General features: G+C 39.8%; 1 protein-coding gene across 2 annotated transcripts; it reads left to right on the forward strand.

Moving 5' to 3' along the window:
• On the forward strand, positions 1-25,427 carry mal.L (mal, T cell differentiation protein L homeolog). 2 transcript variants are annotated; one of them, XM_041562076.1, is made up of 5 exons: positions 1-261; positions 402-698; positions 20,957-21,124; positions 23,663-23,788; positions 24,903-25,424. In XM_041562076.1, the coding sequence occupies exons 2-5, from the start codon at positions 591-593 to the stop codon at positions 24,978-24,980; spliced, it is 480 nt and encodes a 159-aa protein (XP_041418010.1). In that variant the 5' UTR covers positions 1-261; positions 402-590; the 3' UTR covers positions 24,981-25,424.
• The last annotated feature ends 373 nt before the right edge of the window (positions 25,428-25,800 follow it).

The raw sequence follows: 25,800 nt of genomic DNA on the forward strand, positions 1-25,800 counted from the left end.
CTTCAACATATACGACCAACAGATATTTAAAATTTCGTAATAAGTAGAGAAAAGATATGATTGATGACCATATAAAGACAAAAGGCAGTAATCAATAACTGTGGAGGTGTGTGGTTACCAAGTGGAGAAACAAGGAAAAGGTGCAACAGAGATATGGAGAGATGAAGTTGGGGGAGAGAAGGAGAAACAGCTGATGGATAAGTGAGAAGGAAGGTGAAGAATAAAGGAAAGAGAAAGGATATACAAAATACTACAGTACAGGTTATTTTTTCAGCATTGTTTGTTAAGTCCCTCAAGGTGTTTAGTTGCTTAGTTTACCTTAACGTGATCTTTTTAGAATAAAGGCAATGGGCTATTGGATAATCATCAACTGATTGTTGGTATGTGCTCACCTTCCTTAGGAATCTGAGCTCATGTTACAAACTGAGGAGGAGTCAACATCAACTTTACAAAAAAGGTCTTTCAGCAAGGGACACATCAGAAACTCTAGGATTTTGGAGGAAGATCAGAACCTGTGCTTTTCCTCAGCCATTGGGGAAGAAGAGGCAATAGATTGATATATCTAAATCTCCACATTTGCAGCAATTAACATGGCAGCTACGACCACTAATGCTCCAGTATATGAAGATACATCTTCTATACCATCGGGTTTCAGAGTTTTGGCAACAATTCCTGATGTGCTGATGATACCAGATTTAGTAAGTAGATGCATTTGTTGTGCTGATGTTTTATACTACAGATAATTTAAGAAAGTGCAGCTGATTAAGTGAACTGTTTGATGTATGATATTAAAGAGGAGCTGGACTCATGCCTTGAGTGTAACATTGTGGAATAAATGTATAGTTCTTGCTGACCTCCTATATTTCCATTGAATACTTTGCATGTAATATTCTGCCAGAGGCAGATCAATACTTTGTCATAAGAACCACAACAGTAGATTTAATATAAGATCACTAGGTCACTATGTATTGGTTCCAGTAGGTAATAAGTAACATTAACTGACACCTGCAGAGGCCCAATGCTAACAGATTTGAGGAAAATGTTGCTTTCAAAAATGCTGCTTTTTTACTAATAACTTTATGTTTACTGATAATGTATATTTTGGAGAGCTGCTAAGAAGTATATTTTCGTCTGTTAGGCATTTTTTTTTTATCTTGGGGTTGATTTGGCCTTTAAGGAAACATAATGGGAGTAATTAATGGGAGGACCACGGTATTTACCTTTCAATTATAGTTAGGTCATCTAACCTCTATGTGGCCTATATTTTATTGAATCTTAGTGCCGATCCCCTTTGCTAGATACATCAACTTAATCACTGTAGTGGGCTTATCTATAAGAGTTAACCAGGATTGCATGGTTGGTGCAGCTCTGATCAACCAGTGCTATAACACATTTTTTTAATAGAAGCAAACCAAATAGACCAGAATGCTAAATGGGTGGACAACACCAAAGTAAATAAAGGAAATTTGTTCCTCTTGTCCCACACCTCCCATGCTGGTCCCAAAGAGCCCTCCCCATCCTATGTAATTTGACTGGACTTAAATACAGATGGTGGGTGTACAGCAACATCAGAATAAAGCTTTTCCCCAACTCTCCAGAGCCAGAAGCTGCATTAAAATGGAAAGATATTCTTCACTGAAAATCATATCTGATCTCTGTAACTTCAGCGTCATGTTCTTTATTTTTGGAGTTATAATTAGTAATCGCTCATTTTCCCCAGCACTGAACATGTCTGTCCTTTATCCCCATGTCGGATTCCAATGTAACATAATGAAGCCAGATTGGACAATAATGTATAGGTTTAAGATAACAGCAACATATAGGGCTGGCAATCAGCATTGCATTGGTGAATTATTTTGCACCTGAGCATTTTGTAATTATATTTTTCATTAACTCCTTTAGAGAATTATGGGGCACATGGGGTGGGAGGGGGGTTAAGATTCTGTTTAAAGCAACACAGCACAATTAAACTCCGTAACAAAGCTATGCATAAGGGTCAGAATTCTGGTTGCTCCATTTACACCTGAAACTTTCATCATATCATCATCAGAAAGATCATTCAACACATAAACATTGCTACATCTACAGTATCTCAATCTTACAGTTACACACCAGTGAGATTACCGAGGTAGGACCAGATCCTCACTAGAGAATTTTCTGGCTTCTGAAATAAAGTTTGGAGAGGTAGGGCCGGGATCCCCAACCTTTAAAAAAAGTTGAAGAGCAACACAAGCATGAAAAGTGCCAATTATTGAATTTGATTGACTATTGGTAGCTCCTATGTGGACTGGCAGTGTAAAGAAGGCTGTTTGGCAGTATATCTGGTTCTTATGCAACAAAATTTGCCTTCAAGCCTGGAATTCAAAAACAGGTGCTTTGAGGCCACTGGTAGCAGCATCCAAGGGGTTAATGATAGCAGCATCCAAGGGGTTAATGAGCAACATGTTGCCCATGAGCCATTGGTTGGCGATCACTGAGCTGGAATGGAAAAGAAACAGTTTTAGACCTTTCAATTGGAAGCTTCCTTAGGGCTCTTACAGACAAGCGTTTTGAGCTGCGCTCCCCTGCGTTCCGGTTTTATGCGCTCAGCCATAGGGGAGCGCAGGAATAGATGCACTGAATTCTTTTTAATGGGGTTGTACTCACACAGACGCATGTAAGCGTTGAACGCAGGTTGGGACGCAGCATGTTGCATTTTTCCTGTGTTCGGCGCTTACATGCGTCTGTGTGAGTACAGCCCCATTGGAAAAAATTCAGTGCGTCTACTCCTGCGCTCCCCTGCGGCTGAACGCATGAAATCGCAACGCAGGGGAGCGCAGCTAAAAATGCTCGTCTGTAAGAGCCATTATGAGTCTAGTCGAGCTTTTCTCCCCACATCCCTCCCATGAGAAGGCTATTTCTGTACATTACATGCTACACTGGTGATTCAAGGTAGGGCACCTGTTACCAACAATGAGCCTTTTTGGAAAAACCTGTTTTACATTCTGACTTAATCTGGGGAACACCCATGCACATATTAATATATGTACACACTTTTTAACTATAACAAATAAGGAAGTCTCTTTATTTCTGCCTTAAAATATTCTGGTGACAATGTTTTACCATCCGAGATCTTTTTATGAGCGGTACTGCTGGTTAAAAGATACCGATCTTTTTTACTAGTTAACAATCTATTCCATGTGTTTGAACATTTAGTTCCAATGCACCAAACGATAGTTTGAAACCATTCTCCCTGCATCTAATTTGCCTTGGGGAACCAGAAATCTGAAAGATGAAATGTTATACATAAATGGATGTTATGGGTGAACAATTCACGCTTACATTTGTATTGATGTTATACATTGTTATGTATAAATAAAAGCTGTGGCCATGATCATTCCAAATAATGATATTTGTCACTGGTTATTGCGAGTCAGAGGAGTGCGTGTAGGCAGATGCATGGGTCATGTGTTTGAACATTTAGCTCCAATGCAGAAAACAATAGTTTGAAAACATTCTACCTCCATCTAATTTGCCTTGGGAAACCAGAAAGCTGATAGTATTCAGCACTGCTGCCATGATGCACTGAGCACTAACATTCTACAGAGCAGAATGGCTTGTGAACGAACAAAGAAGTCGAAAATATAGCAACTTATAAAAGGGCTTTTACACTTACTTGCAAATTTACTAAAGGGCGAAGTGACTAACGTTAGCGAAAATTTGGCTGCGTGACGTCATTTTGGTACTTCGATTTACTAACGGGCGTTGGCGTAACTTCACAAGCGAAGCAGATAGACTCTAGCACTACTTCGCACTCTTACACCAGGTGAAGTTTTGCTCTGGCGAAAGAGCGTTACTTCGCAAATTCACTAAGATGCGCATTTTCTGAACGTTACCTGTTCCGCCAGACTTGCCTTCGCCGGCTCAGACCAGGCAAAGTGCAATGAAATGTATAGGGCTTATTCGATTTGTAGTTGAAACATTTTCTAAGTCCCAAAAAACGCTCGAGTCTTTTTTCAGGGTGGTAGGCTGCAAAAGTCTGTAAAAAATTTTTGGGGTACCTGGGCTCCCCCCTACATTTCCTTACATATGGCACATAAACTATACACTGGGCTCATGTGTAGGGCAATATAAGAACTCTATTTAATTTATTAAGGTTTCCCGGGCTTGTGTAATGTAATGTATTTGCTGCAACATATACGTCCATTAAACTTTAACTTCCCGCCATATGCAAATTAGCCAACGCTAGCGAAACTTTGCTTTGCTTGGCAGAGTAACGATATCGCAACTTCGCCAAAGTTCAGCGCCCTGGACGCAATTTTGGATTTTAGTGACTTAGCTTTGTCCTGGCGAATCAACGCCTGGTGAAGTGTTGTGATGTGAGCGAAACCGTCGCTGGTGAATTTATGGAGGTTAGTGAATTTGCCCCTTAGACGTTTGAACCCATCTAATTTTTGTACTAGTCAGTTGTCACAATATCATTTTTCAAACCCCTTAAAAAAGGACTTTGTTCTTATATGCCAGGGGATTCACATAGATGATGCATGTCTGCTGTATTCAGTAGCATATATACGGATTTATATGGAATGCTTTTATATCCATGCCAATGTTATTTGTAATAGTATTACTTAATATAACAGCTTTAAACATTGCTCATTTGCCGAATGTTTATTTCTTCATCTCGGGTGCTTTGGAATTTTTATTACTGTTTTATGATCACCATAATCCATCTCAGCTAATTTACTTCTTCATTCTACGTTCACATCCCATAATCCCTTAGGATCCCGCTTACTTTTGAGAACACCATGCACATATAAATATATGTACACACTTTTTAACTATAACAAAAAAGGAAGTCCCTTTATTTCTGCCTTAAAATATTCTGGTGCCAATGTTTTACAATCAGAGATCTTTGTATGAGCGGTACTGCTGGTTAAAAGATACCAATCTTTTTTTACTAGTTAACAATCTATTTCATGTGTTTGAACATTTAGTTCCAATGCAGAAAACAAAAGTTTGAAAACATTCTACCTGCATCTAATTTGCCTTGGGAAACCAGAAAGCTGATAGCATTCAGCACTGCTGCCATGATGCACTGAGCACTAACATTCTACAGAGCAGAATGGCTTGTGAACGAACAAAGAAGTCGAAAATATAGCAACTTATAAAAGGGCTTTTACACTTAGGTGCAAATTTACTAAAGGGCGAAGTGACTAACGTTAGCGAAAATTTGGCTGCGTGACGTCATTTCGGTACTTCGATTTACTAACGGGCGTTGGCGTAACTTCGCTAGCGAAGCAGATAGACTCTAGCGCTACTTCTCACTCTTACACCAGGTGAAGTTTTGCTCTGGCGAAAGAGCGTTACTTTGCAAATTCACTAAGATGCGCATTTTCTGAACGTTACCTGTTCCACCAGACTTCGCCGGCTCAGACCAGGCAAAGTGCAATGAAATGTATAGGGCTTCTTCAATTTGTAGTTGAAACATTTTCTAAGTCCCAAAAAACACTCGAGTCTTAGTTTTTTCTGGGTGATAGGCTGCAAAAGTCTGTACAATTTTTTGGGGTACCCGGGCTCCCCCCTACATTTCCTAACATATGGCACATAAACTATACACTGGGCTCATGTGTAGGGCAATATAACAACTCTATTTAATTTAATACGTTTTCCCGGGCTTGTGTAGTGTAATGTATTTGCTGCAACATATACGTCCATTCAACTTTAACTTCCCACCATATGCAAATTAGCCAACGCTACCGCAACTTTGCTTTGCTTGGCGCAGTAACAATATCGCAACCTCGCCAGAGTTCATCGCCCTGGACGCCACTTTGGATTTTAGTGACTTAGCTTTGTCCTGGCGAATCTACGCCTGCCGAAGTGTTGTGATGTGAGCGAAGCCGTCGCTGGCGAATTTATGGAGGTTAGTGAATTTGCCCCTTAGACGTTTGAACCCATCTAATTTTTGTACTAGTCAGTTGTCACAATATCATTTTTCAAACCCCTTAAAAAAGGACTTTGCTCTTATATGCCAGAGGATTCACATAGATGATGCATGTCTGCTGTATTCAGTAGCATATATACGGATTTATATGGAATGCTTTTATATCTGTGTCACTGTTTTATTTGTAATAGTATTACTTAATATAACAGCTTAAAACATTGCTCATTTCCCGAGTGTTTATTTCTTCCTCTTGGGTGCGCTTTGGAATTTTCATTACTGTTTTATGATCACCATAATCCCTCTCAGCTAATTTACGTAAATTCTATGTTCACATCCCATAATCCCTTAGGATCCTGCTTCCTTTTGAGAAATTAAACAGTCTGTTTAGTCAGTTGATGAAGGTGAAGTGGAGGTGGAGAAAGGCTAAAGATAGTCAAAAGGCAGACTTAATTCTTCTCCTACATTCTCCTCCTTCCATTAGAGCAGCTTGCATAGGGGACACCCATGTGCCACTCCACCTGTATGGAGAACTGCCAGTGCAGGAAGTGCTGAATACAGAAAGTGCAACAATCTGGGAGTACAAAGAGTAGGGACAACTCCTGGTGTGAAAGTACAATACTATGAGCCTTGCCTTCTTTTCATAATTATCATAATATTATGATTACAGTGTCCTCCTTTAATAGAGACTCAGGTTACCATTTGTATATGGGGAATTATACCTTCAATAAATCTGTTTTACACCCCTAGCTCTTCGGCACAGGTCTCCCAGATAGATGCAAGTTGATTCTCCAATGAGAATTATGCCTACTAGCTCTATGTTACTCGTCTTGAGTTATCTTAAATATTGAGATTACCACAGTGAAATCCAGTAAAATTTGGGTTGAAATATTCTGCTATAAAATCTTTAAAGGGGTTTAAGTTTACCTTTAAGTTAACAGTGTGTAATAGAATGGTTAATTCCAAACAACTTTGCAATTGGTCTTAATTATTTTTTATATATAGTTTTTGAATCATTTGCCTTCTTCTGACGCTTTTCAGCTTTCTGACCCCATCTAAATACAAATGCTTTATAAGGCTACAAATTTAGTGTAATTGCTACTTTTTGTTACTCATCTTTCTATTCATGCCCTCTCCAAAATTCGAATCTAGTCTTTTATGGTTGCTAGAGTAATTTTGACTAGGGATGTACCGAATCCAGGTTTTGGTTCAGGATTCGGGCAGGATTCAGCCTTTTTCAGCAAGATTTGGATTCGGCCAAATCCTTGTGCCTGGCCGATCCTGAAGCTGAATTCTATTTTGCATATGTAAATTAGGGTCAGGGAGGAAAATCACATGACTTTTCGTCACAAAATAAGAAAGTAAAAAAAAATATTCAACACTTTTTCCTTTCCCATCTCTAATTTGCATATGCAAATTAGGATTCGGATTTGGTTCGGTATTCAGCCAAATCTTTCACAAAAGATTCGGCTGAATACCAAATAGTGGATTCGGTGCATCCCTAATTTTGACACTAGCAACCGGATTTCTGAGCTGTTGAATCAAAAACTAAAAAACTCAATGTTAGGCACCCCAAGTGATTGTATTTACTTACCTAAAACCCCGGGCCGGTGCTCCTATCAGCAGAAAACTGCATGGCCCGGGGTTCTTCCAGAAAGCACCGCTTCTCTTCCGGCTTCTTCTTTCTTCAAATTTCCTGGGTCAGACACATGCACAGTAGAACGAAATAGCTGACTTTTTAGTTAAAGTTTGGCTATTCGTTCTACTGCGCATGCACAGCTATGCGAAGAAAGAGGAAGACGAAAGAGGATCGCTCCGTGGTGCTCGTTGGAATAACCCCGGGCCGGTGCAGTTTTCTGCTGATAGGAGCACTGGCTCGGGGTTTCAGGTAAGTCAATACAATCACTTGGGGTGCCTAACATTTGGCACCCCCAAGTGCAAAAAGATTTTCCTTCTCCTTTAAAGCAACACTATTAGGTAAAAATTTGCCCCAGCTCTCCAAGGTCAATGAAAATTACATCTGGCTCCCTGTTACCAGACGTGAATCTCTGAGACGGCAGCAGTGAGTTGTGTGTGCGTTTAATGCAGCAAGAGACACGTTTGTTTTAACCTGTCATCTCTCTATAAAAGAAAACTACAAAAATATTGCTTGTAATTCCAACAAAATAAAAAGATAAATAAGAACATACAAAGGAACACTCAGAGAGCATTGTTCCCTTCCATTGTATTTAGCCTGGGTGTGTTTCCTCTTCACCATGTTGCATTTTACTGCTGGTATCATTACAAAGCTGAAGTGGAATTACAGGTTCTGCTCCAGGTATAATCTCAGAAATATCGCCTATTTACCCAGGGACATACTGACATGTGAGCATATCATTTGAAATGGCATGTGTGAAAACATAAAGTTTCATCTATAGCAGAACAAAAGGTAAAGTACAAACACTGATATAATTGTACACTGGATGAATACAGTAAGTACAACTTTGGCTTGCATGTTTTTAGCGGCTGGTGAGGTATAAATTAACCTTTCTTGGCACTTTTAAGGAGACATACACCTGCCACATAAGGCTCTGCCATTATACTCCTTATTAATTATCCTGAACTTAGAAGAGAAATAAACCTTCCCCAGAATGCTTCAATTTACACGCCTCACTCTCCAACGCAGGCACCCCCAGTGCCGAATTTAAATCAAGTGTGCCCCTAGGTGGCTCATGCCCTCTGCTTGCGCATCACAACCCGCTCGCACACACACCCCCATGCACCCAAAACCCAAGCTGCTTGCACCCCTCACCTATTTTCCACTGCTGTTACTGCAGTTCCTCTGATTGGCCAGAGTCCCCAGTTCAAATGCAGCCAATGGATGGCATGCTGCCTCCAGATCTTTGCTGCCCTTTGCCTGGGCATCCCACACTTAATTGCAGTCAGTCAGTAAATTATGTTGTACTGAGTCCAGGATCCAAGTTCTTCTCTCCATAAACAAGAAGGAGCTAAGACCTCAAATAAGGAAAACATTGGCATAAATGCATTATCCAAACCCAAGAATTTTTAATGGAAGCTGGTCACGGATAGTACACAGACCCCTCACACCCACCTTCCATACGTGCTTTTAAATAAAGGTATGGGACCTGTTATCCAGAATGCTCGGGACGTGGGGTTTTCCAGATATCCGTAATATGGATCTTCATACCTTACATCTACAAGAAAATCATGTAAACATTAAATAACCCCAATAGGCTGGTTTTTCTTCCAATAAGGATTAATTATATATTAGCTTGGATCAAGTACAAGATACTGTTTTATTATTACAGAGAAAAAGCAAATCATTGGGATTATTTGGATAAAATGGATTCTATGGGAGGTCTTTCAGTAGTTTAGAGCTTTCTGCACAAATGATAAGCAGTGATGTATGGATAGATATAAATAAATAGAATGAGCTACTTGCATTCCAGATATAAATTCCTAGGGTCCATTAGGAAAGGATCCCTTTTAGATAATACATTTTTTAATTAACTCCCTGATCGGATTTCGAGTATATATGAATTTATTAGTTAACCCTTTAAGTGCCAGCAGAATTGACCAATTTGGTTACGCGAAATGCCAGACGTTTTTGAAACATTCTGTGCTCTCTCACTTTAGGGGCATTTTCTGAGGGGAAACCTATAGTTCAGCTAGGAAAACTATACATTGTTTTTTTCGGGAGAAACTGAGCTTTCTAAATCTGCCTGAGTTTTCTTGTATTTCCACCTCTGCAAAAAGATTTATAGTGCTAAATACAAAAAAAAAATGAAAAATTCCTATTTTTCACAATATATGAACTTATACCTGAAAAATATTTCATTTTACGCATGAAAATCCAACTGATTTGGAAAGCCTCATGTCTCTTGAACATGCCAATACCAAATATGTATAGTTTTAGGCAGATTTAGGACATCTGTACAGCAAAAACTACCGGCAGTATATTACCGAATTTTGAAAGCAGAAGGCAGAAAACGGCATACTTTTGATTCCAAGGCCACAAAATCCTGAAACAGTATGTTTACCCCAGAAGACCATATATTTTTGGAAAGTACACATTCTGCCGATTCCAAAATGGGTAACTGTGTCTCTCTACTCCTAACTACCAAACATCAAAGCTTGTCTGAACGTAGCGTTTTTTATCAAAATGTATCAAAATTTTGAAAAATCACTTCAAAGGTTTTATTTTGCTGCTCCGCATATCACACACTATATTAGATACCAAGAAAAAGCACCCTGAATATGATTGCCAGGGGTCCACTGAACAGTTTGATCACCATTGTGCATAGGATTACCAAAGTACCTGGCATTTAGAGACCCCAATATGAAGTTAGCACATCCAAATTGTCCAGGACTTTACTTCAGCTACTGAAAAATCAACACACTGACTGCATTTTTTGTGGGGTAAAAACACCGAAATATACGTTTACCCCCCAAAACCATATATTTTTGGAAAGTACACATTCTACCGAATCTAAAATGAGTACCCATGCCTTTCTGCTCCAAACTACTGAGTCGCAAGGCTTTCCCAAAATTGTCAGTTTTGGTGAAATATCTGAAAATTTCCTAAAAGCTTCAACTTCCCAGCACCATATCACCCATGTATCATTACATACCAAGAAAAAGCACCCTAAATATGATTGCCAGGGTTCCTCCAAACAGTTTGATAGCCATTGTTCATAGGTTTACCAAAGTATCTGGCATTTAGAGGCCCCAAAATGAAGTTAGCGCATACAAATAGTCCTGTGAGTAACTTGAGCTAATGAAAAATCAACACATTGACTGCATTTTTTGTGGGGTAAAAACACAGAAATATACGTTTACCCCCCAAAACCATATATTTTTAGAAAGTAAACATTCTACCGAATCTAAAATGGGTACCCATGCCTTTCTGCTCCAAACTACTGAGTCGCAAGGCTTTCCCAAAATTGTCAGTTTTGGTGAAATATCTGAAAATTTCCTAAAAGCTTCAACTTCCCAGCACCATATCACCCATGTATCATTACGTACCAAGAAAAAGCACCCTAAATATGATTGCCAGGGTTCCTCCAAACAGTTTGGTGGCCATTATTCATAGGTTTACCAAAGTATCTGGCATTTAGAGGCCCCAAAATGAAGTTAGCGCATACAAATAGTCCTGTGGGTAACTTCAGCTAATAAAAAATAAACACATTGACTGCATTTTTTGTGGGGTAAAAACACAGAAATATACGTTTACACCCCAAAACCATATATTTTTGGAAAGGACACATTCTACCGAATCTAAAATGGGTACCCATGCCTTTCTGCTCCAAACTACTGAGTCGCAAGGCCTTCCCAAAATTGTCGGTTTTGGTGAAATATCTGAAAATTGCATCAAAGCTTCAACTTCCTAGCACCATATCATCCATGTATCATTACGTATCAAGAAAAAGCACCCTAAATATGATTGTCAGGGTTCCTCCAAACAGTTTGGTGGCCATTGTTCATAGGTTTACCAAAGTATCTGGCATTTAGAGGCCCCCAAATGAAGTTAGTGCATACAAATAGTCCTGTGGGTAACTTCAGCTAATGAAAATTCAACATATTGACTGCATTTTTTGTGGGGTAAAAACACTGAAATATATGTTTACCCCCCAAAACCATATATTTTTGGAAAGGACACATTCTACCGAATCTAAAATGGGTACCCATGCCTTTCTGCTCCAAACTACTGAGTCGCAAGACCTTCCCAAAATTGTCGGTTTTGGTGAAATATCTGAAAATTGCCTCAAAGCTTCAACTTCCTAGCACCATATCACCCATGTATCATTACGTATCAAGAAAAAGCACCCTAAATATGATTGGCAGGGTTCCTCCAAACAGTTTGGTGGCCATTGTTCATAGGTTTACCAAAGTATCTGGCATTTAGAGGCCCCCAAATGAAGTTAGTGCATACAAATAGTCCTGTGGGTAACTTCAGCTAATGAAAATTCAACACATTGACTGCATTTTTTGTGGGGTAAAAACACTGAAATATATGTTTACCACCCAAAACCATATATTTTTGGAAAGGACACATTCTACCGAATCTAAAATGGGTACCCATGCCTTTCTGCTCCAATTTATTGAGTCGCAAGGCTTTCCCAAAATTGTCGGTTTTGGTGAAATATTTGAAAATTGTCTCAAAGCTTCAATTTCCCAGCACCATATCACCCATGTATCATTACATACCAAGAAAAAGCACCCTAAATATGATTGCCAGGGTTCCTCCATACAGTTTGGTGGCTGTTGTTCATAGGTTTACCAAAGTATCTGGCATTTAGAGGCCCCAAAATCAAGTTAGTGCATACAAATAGTCCTGTAGGTAACTTCAGCTAATGAAAAATCAACACATTGACCGCATTTTTGTGGGGTAAAAACACAGAAATATATGTTTACCCCCCAAAACCATATATTTTTGGAAAGTACACATTCTACCGAATCTAAAATGAGTACCCATGCCTTTCTGCTTCAAACTACTGAGTCGCAAGGCCTTCCCAAAATCGATGGTTTTGGTGAAATATCTGAAAATTGCCTCAAAGCTTCAACTTCCCAGCACCATATCACCCATGTATCATTACGTACCAAGAAAAAGCACCCTAAATATGATTGCCAGGGTTCCTCCAAACAGTTTGGTGGCCATTGTTCATAGGTTTACCAAAGTATCTGGCATTTAGAGGCCCCAAAATGAAGTTAGCACATATAAAATAGTCCTGTATGTAACTTCAGCTAATGAAAAATCAACACATTGACTGCATTTTTTGTGGGGTAAAAACACAGAAATATATGTTTACCCCCCAAAACCATATATTTTTGGAAAGTACACATTCTACCGAATCTAAAATGAGTACCCATGCCTTTCTGCTCCAAACTACTGAGTCGCAAGGCCTTCCCAAAATCTACGGTTTTGGTGAAATATCTGAAAATTGCCTCAAAGCTTCAACTTCCTAGCACCATATCACCCATGTATCATTACGTATCAAGAAAAAGCACCCTAAATATGATTGGCAGGGTTCCTCCAAACAGTTTGGTGGCCATTGTTCATAGGTTTACCAAAGTATCTGGCATTTAGAGGCCCCCAAATGAAGTTAGTGCATACAAATAGTCCTGTGGGTAACTTCAGCTAATGAAAATTCAACACATTGACTGCATTTTTTGTGGGGTAAAAACACTGAAATATATGTTTACCACCCAAAACCATATATTTTTGGAAAGGACACATTCTACCGAATCTAAAATGGGTACCCATGCCTTTCTGCTCCAATTTATTGAGTCGCAAGGCTTTCCCAAAATTGTCGGTTTTGGTGAAATATTTGAAAATTGTCTCAAAGCTTCAATTTCCCAGCACCATATCACCCATGTATCATTACATACCAAGAAAAAGCACCCTAAATATGATTGCCAGGGTTCCTCCATACAGTTTGGTGGCTGTTGTTCATAGGTTTACCAAAGTATCTGGCATTTAGAGGCCCCAAAATCAAGTTAGTGCATACAAATAGTCCTGTAGGTAACTTCAGCTAATGAAAAATCAACACATTGACCGCATTTTTGTGGGGTAAAAACACAGAAATATATGTTTACCCCCCAAAACCATATATTTTTGGAAAGTACACATTCTACCGAATCTAAAATGAGTACCCATGCCTTTCTGCTTCAAACTACTGAGTCGCAAGGCCTTCCCAAAATCGATGGTTTTGGTGAAATATCTGAAAATTGCCTCAAAGCTTCAACTTCCCAGCACCATATCACCCATGTATCATTACGTACCAAGAAAAAGCACCCTAAATATGATTGCCAGGGTTCCTCCAAACTGTTTGGTGGCCATTGTTCATAGGTTCACCAAAGTATCTTGCATTTAGAGGCCCCAAAATGAAGTTAGCGCATATAAATAGTCCTGTATGTAACTTCAGCTAATGAAAAATCAACACATTGACTGCATTTTTTGTGGGGTAAAAACACAGAAATATATGTTTACCCCCCAAAACCATATATTTTTGGAAAGTACACATTCTAGCGAATCTAAAATGAGTACCCATGCCTTTCTGCTCCAAACTACTGAGTCGCAAGGCCTTCCCAAAATCGACGGTTATGTGAAATATCTGAAAATTGTCTCAAAGCTTCAACTTCCCAGCACCATATCACCCATGTATCATTACGTACCAAGAAAAAGCACCCTAAATATGATTTCCAGGGTTCCTCCAAACAGTTTGGTGGCCATTGTTCATAGGTTTACCAAAGAATCTGGCATTTAGAGTCCCCGAAATGAAGTTATTAGCTGAAGTTACCCACAGGACTATTTATATGCACTAACTTCATTTTGGGGCCTCTAAATGCCAGATTCTTTGGTAAACCTATGAACAATGGCCACCAAACTGTTTGGAGGAACCCTGGCAATCATATTTAGGGTGCTTTTTCTTGGTACGTAATGATACATGGGTGATATGGTGCTGGGAATTTGAAGCTTTGAGGCAATTTTTAGATATTTCACCAAAACCGACAATTTTGGGAAGGCCTTGCGACTCAGTAGTTTGGAGCAGAAAGGCATGGGTACCCATTTTAGATTCGGTAGAGTGTGTACTTTCCAAAAATATATGGTTTTGGGGGGTAAACATATATTTCTGTGTTTTTACCCCACAAAAAATGCAGTCAATGTGTTGATTTTTCATTAGCTGAAGTTACCTACAGGACTATTTATATGCGCTAACTTCATTTTGGGGCCTCTAAATGCAAGATACTTTGGTAAACCTATGAACAATGGCCACCAAACTGTTTGGAGGAACCCTGGCAATCATATTTAGGGTGCTTTTTCTTGGTACGTAATGATACATGGGTGATATGGTGCTGGGAATTTGAAGCTTTGAGGCAATTTTTAGATATTTCACCAAAACCGACAATTTTGGGAAGGCCTTGCGACTCAGTAGTTTGGAGCAGAAAGGCATGGGTACCCATTTTAGATTCGGTAGAATGTGTACTTTCCAAAAATATATGGTTTTGGGGGGTAAACATATATTTCTGTGTTTTTACCCCACAAAAAATGCAGTCAATGTGTTGATTTAGCTGAAGTTACCTACAGGACTATTTATATGCGCTAACTTCATTTTGGGGCCTCTAAATGCAAGATACTTTGGTAAACCTATGAACAATGGCCACCAAACTGTTTGGAGGAACCCTGGCAATCATATTTAGGGTGCTTTTTCTTGGTACGTAATGATACATGGGTAATATGGTGCTGGGAAGTCGAAGCTTTGAGGCAATTTTCAGATATTTCACCAAACCGTCAATTTTGGGAAGGCCTTGCGACTCAGTAGTTTGGAGCAGAAAGGCATGGGTACTCATTTTAGATTCGGTAGAATGTGTACTTTCCAAAAATATATGGTTTTGGGGGGTAAATATATATTTCTGTGTTTTTACCCCACAAAAATCTCCCAAATGAAAATAGTACATATGAATTTTCACATATGACACTCTGACTGCTACAATACAAGCACCTGGTATGTGCATTATGCACCATAAGACCCCCTAACAGTATAGAGACCCTAGAAAACCATATATTTTCTGAAAGCACACATTCAGACGAATCTAAAGCAAGTAATTACATCTTTCTACTGCAAACTACAAAACCACAAAGCAATGCTAAACATAACGCTTTTTATGGAATTTCTGAAAATAGTCACAAAGCTTGCATTTTACCCCATTATATACCCCACATTTTGTAACGTACCAGCAAAAGTCATCCTCAATATGAAAGCCAGGAGTGTACTGAACAGTGTGATGCCTGATATGAAAAGATTTACCAAACTAGGTGGCATACAGAGACGCCCAAATGAAAATAGTACATATGAATTTTCACATATGACACTCTGACTGCTACAATACAAGCACATGGTATGTGCATTATGCACCATAAGACCCCCTAACAGTATAGAGACCCTAGAAAACCATATATTTTCTGAAAGTACACATTCAGACGAATCTAAAGCAAGTAATTACATCTTTCTACTGCAAACTACAAAACCGCAAAGCAATGCTAAACATAATGCTTTTTATGGAATTTCTGAAAATAGTCACAAAGCTTGCATTTTACCCCATTATATACCCCACATTTTGTAACGTAGCAGCAAAAGTCATCCTAAATATGAAAGCAAGGAGTGTACTGAACAGTTTGATGCCTGATATGAAAAGATTTACCAAACTAGGTGGCATACAGAGACGCCCAAATGAAGATAGTACATATGAATTTTCACATATGACGCTCTGACTGCTACAATACAAGCACATGGTATGCGCATTATGCACCGTAAGACCCCCTAAAAGTATGGAGACCCTAGAAACCCATATATTTTCTGAAATTACACATTAAGACGAATCTAAAGCAGGTAATTACATCTTTCTATTGTGAAACTACCAAACTGAAAAAGCAATTCTAAACATAACTCTTTTATGGAAATTCTGAAAATAGTCACAAAGCTTGCATTTTACCCCATTATATACCCCACATTTTGTAACGTACCAGCAAAAGTCATCCTAAATATGAAAGCCAGGAGTGTACTGAACAGTTTGATGCCTGATATGAAAAGATTTACCAAACTAGGTGGCATACAGAGACGTCCCAATGAAAATAGTACATATGAATTTTCACATATGACACTCTGACTGCTACAATACAACACCTGGTATGTGTATTATGCACCATAAGACCCCCTAACAGTATGGAGACCCTAGAAACCCATATATTTTCTGAAAGTACACATTCAGACGAATCTAAAGCAGGTAATTACAATTTTCTACTGCAAACTACAAAACCGCAAAGCAATGCTAAACATAACGCTTTTTATGGAAATTCTGAAAATAGTCACAAAGCTTGCATTTTACCCCATTATATACCCCACATTTTGTAACGTACCAGCAAAAGTCATCCTAAATATGAAAGCAAGGAGTGTACTGAACAGTTTGATGCCTGATATGAAAAGATTTACCAAACTATTTTGTACACAGAGACCTCCAAATGGTTATATAGCAGACAAAATTTCCAAGGTCAAAATGAAGTAACAAAAATCCCTAAAATCCAACAAAACCGCAAAAATCAATGCTTTTTTTTTTTTCGCCTACTGTAATCAGCAGTCAGAATCAATTTTTGATAATTTTAGCATGGCCAAATAGGTTTTACAGACAGAAAAAGGGGAACAACACCTTTGCAAAGCTGAAAATGTAATAAAATGGCAAAACATGCAATAAAATGTCTAAAAATGCACCAAAATCACCCAAATTGCAGTATAATCACCAAAATAACATACAAAAGGTATTGCGCAGTGCAATTAGCGAATACGCTATTCGCAATGGCAATAAAACAGTTTTTTCAGCAAAAAAAACAGACGATGCGATAAGAAAAAAAAAAAAAAATACACAACAGTGCAAGTGTGTATGTGTGTGTGTACAACTGACCAATTGCATGTTGTGTGTGTGTGCAAGCGTGTGGGGGTGCTGTGAATGTGTGTGACCCCCCTGATCCCCCAAAAATGTATGTGATTGTGTGTAAGTGTGAATGTAATTGTGTAATGGGAAAATAAGTGTGTGTTTGTGTGTGTTTCTGTGTGTGGATGGGCACTAACCTGGGGGAAGCAGGTCCAGATCGTTGTGCAGGGCTGGAGGAAGAAAATGCTGCATCACCCAGGAAGATCCGTTGAGAGGGGGCGGAGCTTCGGCTCAGGAAGTGAAAGCAGCAGCAGGACACGCAGTGTGCACGTGTCTGCTGCTGCATTTGCGGCCCCTGGGCGATCGCGCCTCAGGGGCCACTCGTTCCCGGCCCCTGCTCGTTGCCTGGGGGCTGGGGAACGAAGAGGAACGGAGCAAGCGGCTTGAAAAGCCGCTCCTCCGTTCCCTAACCCTGAAATGCTGCAGAACGTAGAATCTACGTTCTGTGGCATTTCAAGTGCCATCCCCACAGAACGTAGATTCTACGTGGGGTGGCACTTAAAGGGTTAAAGGGATACTGTCATGGGAAAAAATTTTTTTTTCAAAATGAATCAGTTAATAGTGCTGCTCCAGCAGAATTCTGCACTGAAATCCATTTCTCAAAAGAGCAAACAGATTTTTTTATATTCAATTTTGAAATCTGACATGGGGCTAGACATATTGTCAATTTCCCAGCTGCCCCAAGTCATGTGACTTGTGCCTGCACTTCAGGAGAGAAATGCTTTCTGGCAGGCTGCTTTTTTCCTTCTCAATGTAACTGAATGTGTCTCAGTGGGACATGGGTTTTTACTATTGAGTGCTGTTCTTAGATCTACCAGGCAGCTCTTATCTTGTGTTAGGGAGCTGCTATCTGGTTACCTTCCCATTGTTCTTTTATTTGGCTGCTGGGGGGGAAAAGGGAGGGGGTGATAAGAGCAGTAACACATACTGGGAACCATCTCACCACAAAGGTCAATACAGTCAGTTTGCAGAGAGTGATATTCGGAGACATTTTGCAATTGGTTTTCATTATTTATTATTTGTGGTTTTTGCGTTATTTAGCTTTTTTATTCAGCAGCTCTCTAGTTTGCAGTTTCAGCAATCTGGCTGCTAGTGTCCAAATTTCCCTAGCAACCATGCATGGATTTGAATAAGAGACTGGACTGGAATATGAATAGGAGAGGACCTTATATTTACCACCAATAGGAAACGTTGATATTGATGGTAAATATAAATAAAAAGAAAGGGGTTTCCCCACTGCAGAAAAACTAGTGTGTGCGGATCCATGATTGTGGAATTGCTGTTGCTAAGGGGCCTTGTCGGGTCAATGGATAACCAGCACCACTAGAGCAGCGAAAGTGAGTAAAATTCCGGGTGTGCGGTGTAATCATTACAATACTATTGTCTCAAGGCATGACCGCATGTCCAAAAGTTATATCGGGATCTACCAGTAGGCACTCCTGCTTTAAAGGAGAACTAAACCCTAAAAATATATATGGCTCAAAATTCCATATTTTATATACTGAACTTATTACGCCAGCCTAAAGTTTCAGCTTGTCAATAGCAGCAATGATCCGGGACTTCAAACTTGTCACAGGGGGTCACCATCTTGGAAAGTTTCTGTGACACTCACATGCTCAGTGGGCTCTGAGCAGCTGTTGAGAAACTAAGTTTAGGGGTTGTGGCAAATTATCAAGCAAAAAATGAGGTTTGTCTGTAATATAAGCTGATGCTACAGGGCTGATTATTAAATTCTGATGCTAATTGCACTGGTTCCTGTGCTGCCATGTAGTAATTATCTGTATTAATTACTAATCAGCCTTATATTGTGACATTTCTATTCTATGTGTACTGTATATTGTGAGTGGGTCCCTAAGCTCATTAAGTGACAGCAGCACAGAGCATGTGCAGTGAATCAGCAGAAAAGAAGATGGGGAGCTACTGGGGCATCTTTGGAGACATAGATCTTTACTGCTAAAGGCCTGTGGTTGCCTTGGGCTGGTACAGAAGCCCAAAAACATAATGTAAAAGATTTCTAGCTACTTCTTCAGTTAAGTTTTAGTTCTCCTTTAACTCCTTCTGTTGTATCAGGGCAAAACAGTGTTATACATTTCTCTGTTTTGCCTTCAAACAATGTTTAAGTTTTCAAAATAAACAAGCCAATTATTTAACCAAACATCAACACGGACATTGATACAAATCCATATTAAAGGAAGCCATATGACTATGAAAATAGTACAGTTTACAATGTAAACAAATAAATGAGAACTCAAAGCTTATCTCTTTTCTTTCATTGCTCTGCTAACTGGGATGTAAAGATTATTTTTAAAGAACATATAGGCAAACATCTGACAAAGGTTCATGGCATTGTCAAATCACACCTATACTCTCAAGGCAGTGGTGCCCATCTGAGTGTTAAATGTCTGACCTACAAGTGCAGGTGACTACAATACAAATTAACAATGGGCAACTAACATTTTCTGGCTCAACTCCCTGCCCAGCTTGATATTGAAATGTTCTTAATCAACCCAAGAGCCATTGCTCTTGGCACTTATTGGCATGTGCTATCTAGTTCATGTGGTCCTTGTTAATTGATCAGCCCACAAACAGATGGACACATACCTGCATTTATTGTTCCGTTAATTTAGACCAGCGACCAAACTAATAGAAAAGCTGCAGCTCCCCATCAACTAGGGATGCACTGAATCCACTATTTTGGATTCAGCCGAACCCTGAATCCTTTGTGAAAGATTGGGCAGAATACCGAACCGAATCCGAACCCTAATTTGCATATGCAAATTAGGGGTGAGAAGGGGAAAAAATTTTACTTCCTTGTTTTGTGACGAAAAGTCATGCGATTTCCCTCCCCACCCCAAATTTGCATATGCAAATTTGGATTCGGAATCGGTTCGGCCGAATCCGAATCCTGCTGAAAAAGGCCGAATCCTGTCCGAATCCCGAACTGAATCCTGGATTTGGTGCATCCCTACCATCAACCAATGCACCCCTCAGTGGCATATACGGTGCCCTGGCACCATCAATTGACAAATTGACTATAGTACACTAGGGGACAGATTTACTAAAGGGCGAAGTGGCCATCGATAGCGTCAGTTTGCCAGAAATCTCATCCGCCAATTTACTAACAAGCATGGCAAAAAAAAAAAAGAGACTTTCGCTAGTGCACCGTTACGCCCTATCGGCAGGCGTATTTTCGCTCAGTCGAATGGCCGTTACTTAACGAGGGTTAAACTCCCTGAAGAGCCCATAATAAGTTTGTTTATATCCCAGAAAAGTCATGATATAACCATAATTCATATCTTGGAAAAATCAGATGTATACTATGTTGGCCTTGTGTTTGCAGACATTCAATATGATGAGCACTAAAGGACCTTTTGTAGTGGGTGTGGGTTATTTATGACAGAGGAGCTTTACCTCCACCACTGGGTCTTTGGTGAGATCTACAATCACTATGGAGCCTTCAAGTAGAAACTATGAGAACAAAGCTTCTGTATACAGTGTCTAAGTCTGGGTACGCACTTGTACTGACGTTTCGATGTTTTTGGCTTCTTTCAGATTTTTGGTGGTCTTGTATGGATTTTGGTGGCTTCTTCCAGAGTGCCAGCACCAATTTTACAAGGATGGGTCATGTTTGTCTCTGTATCCCTTTTTATCTTCAGTTTTCTCTTCATGATGCTGTATTGCGTTCATGCGCATGGAGGAAAGTCATCCTGGACAACGATTGTGAGTAACTTTTGTAAGCTTCAGGTGGCAAAGATCATAGTCATGGCACAGTTTTCAGCACAGAGAATGGAGACTGACGCCGCCTTTAAGTTTAAATGCAGCTTTACTGACTTTTATTTGGCACAAACACAAATCTTCAGCCCAATGGCTTCACATAGGGGATAACATTCACTTCACATAAGCATTAACAGCCCCAATTCACACCCTGACTGGTGTTAACTTTAACTTACGGTCTCCTTAGCCCTCACTGGCTTTTCGTGGTCCACATATCCCAGGATTCTCACTGGCACACTCGAGACACACTTGTTTTTCTCTCCAGTCCGTTGGAGCTCTCTCTCCAACTCACATTAGCAGGGAATCACTCTTCTTCTCAGCTACACACAGGCACCTTCCTTCACTCATGAAGGTCCTCACATGGCCTCTCACCCTCCTCCAGCTCCAGGAGATATCCAGGGGAAGAAGCATTGAGGTGTAGTCCCACACCTCCTTTTAAAGAGATACTGACACCTGAAATTAAACTCTTTTTTACATCTATTATAATATTGGCTTTGCAAGCTACTTCTAACTTTGCCATAAAGTATTTGCATGATGCTTTTACACTACCTGTCTGATCCCCCATGTTCCTGTATGAGGGGGCTGCCATATTTGTGCAGCAGGAGTCCGTTAGCATTAGAAACTGTAACTAACAGGCTGAGATGGGACAGTCAGGTTGGCAAAGTCAGAGTGTCAGAGAGTCAGGCTTAGGAACTTCAACTAACAATTATATACAAAAACAAACCTCTCGGCAAAAAATGATCAACATGACCTATAGGTAACATTTAATGTACATTCATATGCTAAAATTCATTTTTTAGTGTCAGTATCACTTTAACTACAGCTTAATTACTTAACTGCCTCTAGCTTGGCAGCTGAAACCCCTTGGAGCAAGGAATGGAAGCCTGCCCTGCTCTCTTCCATTCACTCCAAGGACCCACTATACAGCTTTTCCTAAGCTGGAATAGAATTAAACAGCAAATACTTGCTGCAGATACACAGACTTTTCCCTAGAGTTTACACTTCACCAGCCTAATGCTGGTGAAATACACATAATATTGCACCCTTTTGACACATATATCCTACACTTTATTTATCTTTATTGGAACAGCGGCCACTTCATACATATGGTGGTGCATGGGTACATGCAAATTTTGAATTAGGGCCTGCTGGTGATTAGTTCTGTTTTCAATTAAATTCTTTTTCAAGCTGAGGTCTGTCTGTAAGTGCTCCATGTGTTTCCAGTACTATGCTTTTCATTGATTTCAACCTAGGGGCATATTTATTATACTGTGTAAAACAAAATTTGCCAAAACAATGGGTTAAAAAACTATGTAAAATAAATGGCAACTTTATCAAGGTGTATTTTATTTTATGCCATCCAAAAGCCAGATTTAACATGATTATAGGTCAGTTCTGGTGGAAATCACTCTAAAGAAAACACAGCACAGCAAAACTCATTGAAGCCTGGCGTTGTGTGGGGGATTTTGTTGGCGATTTTTACACCACATTATAAATCTGCCCCCTAGTCTCCAATTGGATGACCGGTAGACAAAATACCCTGTGTGCTGTAGCCTAGTGATGGGCGAATTTCGGACAACAATTCCGAAGGCGGCGACAATTAAAAATACGCCCATTGACTTTAATGCGCATCAAATTGTCGCCGGCGCTTCGCTAATTTTTCATCGTTTCGCAAATTTTGTGGAAAAGGAATGTGTCACTATCCCTTTTAATAAATATTACTGTGCCATGGGGTCTGAAATTACAGAAAAATGTGTAGGAGGAAGGATCCAATTCACATGGACTCATTTGAGCTTATGTAATAATAGATGCTTAGTTTGCCCAGGAGCAGTAACCCACAGCAGCCAATCGGCAGTTAACATTACTGGTCACCTGTTTAAGGCTCTTACTGACGAGTGGTTGTAGCTGCTCTCCCCTGCGTTCCGTTTTTCTGCGTTCAGCCGCAGGGGAGCGCAGGAATAGATGCATTATGTTTTTTCCAATGGGGCTGTACTCACATAGGCATGTGTAGGTGCCGAACGCAGGAAAAATGCAGCATGTTGCGTCTCAACCTGCGTTCGGCACCTACACGCACCTGTGTGAGTACAGCCCCATTGGAAAAACCATAATGCGTCTATTCCTGCGCTCCCCTGAGGCTGAACGCAGAAAAACGTAACGCAGAGGAGAGCAGCTACAACCGCTCGTCAGTAAGAGCCCTTAATGCTAACATCTAATTGGTTTCTATGGGTTATTGCACATGGACAAACAATGCCTTTTATTGGAGTGACTTTTATATGGGGAATGACTTCAATGACCGACTGTTATTAAAGGGGAAATGTTGCTGTGATAAAAAAAAAAAGAAATAACTGCACTGTAGTGGATGACCATTATAAATATTAAAAATTAGTATTATATCTATTTTTTCCTTATTTTGAAATATAAATGGTATAGAGGTCTTATTGTCCAAAGTATGAAATTATGCCTAAATATTGTTCTTTCATTCAGGATGCTTCTTATCATTGTATTGCTGCTTTCTTCTACTTGAGCGCCTCTGTTCTGGAAAGCTACGCCACCATCATATTAAATATTCCATCAATCTTTCAGCTTTACCAAGAGAATATTGCAGCTGTGGTATGTATCGGAAATCAATTTGGTGACCTACAAGACACTTTATATTTTGAAAGCCTGTGTATGAATATTGATATTGTACTGAATGCCTGAGATCAGTAAATAGGAGCAGGTGTCATTAGTTGTCTACAACAGCATGGTCACCATCATTATTCTTCCTTGTGCTTTAGTCTTCTTCGGTTGGCAACTTAATTGCAGCCGGGTAGCTCTAAGTATAAATCGGCTTTATCACAACCTGAATCTCACTAAACATTTATTACATAGTCATCTAGAATAACCTACAACTGGCTTTTAGTTATGAGGGTTTAAAGTATTATTATCTCTATCGTGAACTTTAAACTGCATTCTGGATGCAGCCAGTAGGTGGATTTCAATCCTAGATGTGTATAGTTGATATTATTTATTACGTTAATCATGTAGGCCCTCCATTATTTTCATTTGAGACCCCTGCCCTCTGTGGGTATTTTATTTGAAAAAAACAAAACAAAAAAAAAGTTGTACTTGTGTGTTAGTAATGTGCGGGTCGGGTTTTTCCCACCTGATATCCGACCTCCCACCACCCGCGTCCGCCCGAGGCCGACTTCTGGGTTCCTTTTACGGGCCCGCGTCGACCCTCCCTGCTAATGATGTCACAAAAGGGCGGGGTGAACAGGAGTTCAGCTATAAAACCGGAACCCGGATGTCGGAAGCCGGCAGTGTAAGGTGGCGGGCAGGGAGAGTAGGAAGAAGAGCTCAACCTGGACCCGCCTGCCACCCGCAAATGGGGGTGCGAGGTTGGCCCACACCCTCAGGTATCGGCCCTGCCCACACATCACTACTGTGCGTTGCCTGCACGTTGGAGTTTGTGAGTGTACAATCCCAACATTGTTTCCATGGTTTTCCACTCCCTTCTGCTGAAGGTTTGGAGCTTTTCACCCAGTTCATACTTTTACACTGGTGAGACTTTATTGACTTTATAGACTTGGTGTCTTTATTCTGGATGAATTGGCTGCAAGACCCCTGAAAGATTTAGCAATAATTATACATATGAATGATGCCATATGGTAAATAGAAAAGGATCCACACAGGCTATTCCCCCACCCCTGTTCTAATACATTTGTGTTATTTTCTCTTTCAGGTGTTTGCCTATTTTGCCACTCTGTCCTATACAGTTCATGCCATTTTCTCACTGATAAGGTGGAAAAGATCATCATAATTCTGAAGGATGTTGTTACAATTCGGAGTCAAAAGTGCTACTTGAAATAAAAGTTAAACTACAATATGAACTGATAGAGACACTAGGAAAATATCTGTCCCGTGTTTATGTACCATGTTGGGAATATTCAGATTGCACAGATAGTTACACACCCAAGCCCGGCCCCCTGGGACAATCAAAGTGAACACATTCCCTGAAGATATATATATATATATATGTATCCCGATGTCTCCATTCAGTTACACGTTTGTGTTAGTATTTGCATTTTATAGATATTTTTCATTTTATGGTTTGAGCAAATGTATTTAATGTCAATGTGTGTTTACCGTTTGCGGAGCTTGATTTCATGTCGTATTTGAATTGTAAATATGCAGCCAAAAATCAGTCACAGGCCAATGCATTTTAGGGGAAAAAAATAATCAAATAAATGTGATTTTAACCTTTTCACGAGACAGAGAAAACACAAATTTTGTACAATTTGTTTAGATTTTTTTAGATGCATTGCTCTTTTAGCATTTACTTGGGTGGTTGAAACTCAGCCACATTCAACTATAAAAAAAAAAAGTTGGGGAGCAACGTAAGTTTAAAAAAATTCCTGTGGGTGCCAAATAAGGGCTGTGATTGGCTATTGTTAGCCCCTATGTGGACTGACAGCCTACAGGAGGCTCTATTTGGCAGTACACCTGGTGTTTATGCCTCCAAGCCTGGAAATCAAAAATAAGCACCTGCTTTGAGCAACATCCAAGGGGTCGGTGTAAGCAACATGTTGCTTGTGAGCCGTAGGTTGGGGACTCGAAATGAGGGTAAAGGAATAAAAATC

This window comes from Xenopus laevis, chromosome 5L, assembly GCF_017654675.1.
Source record: "Xenopus laevis strain J_2021 chromosome 5L, Xenopus_laevis_v10.1, whole genome shotgun sequence".
In the NCBI taxonomy this organism is placed as follows: Eukaryota; Metazoa; Chordata; class Amphibia; order Anura; family Pipidae; genus Xenopus; species Xenopus laevis.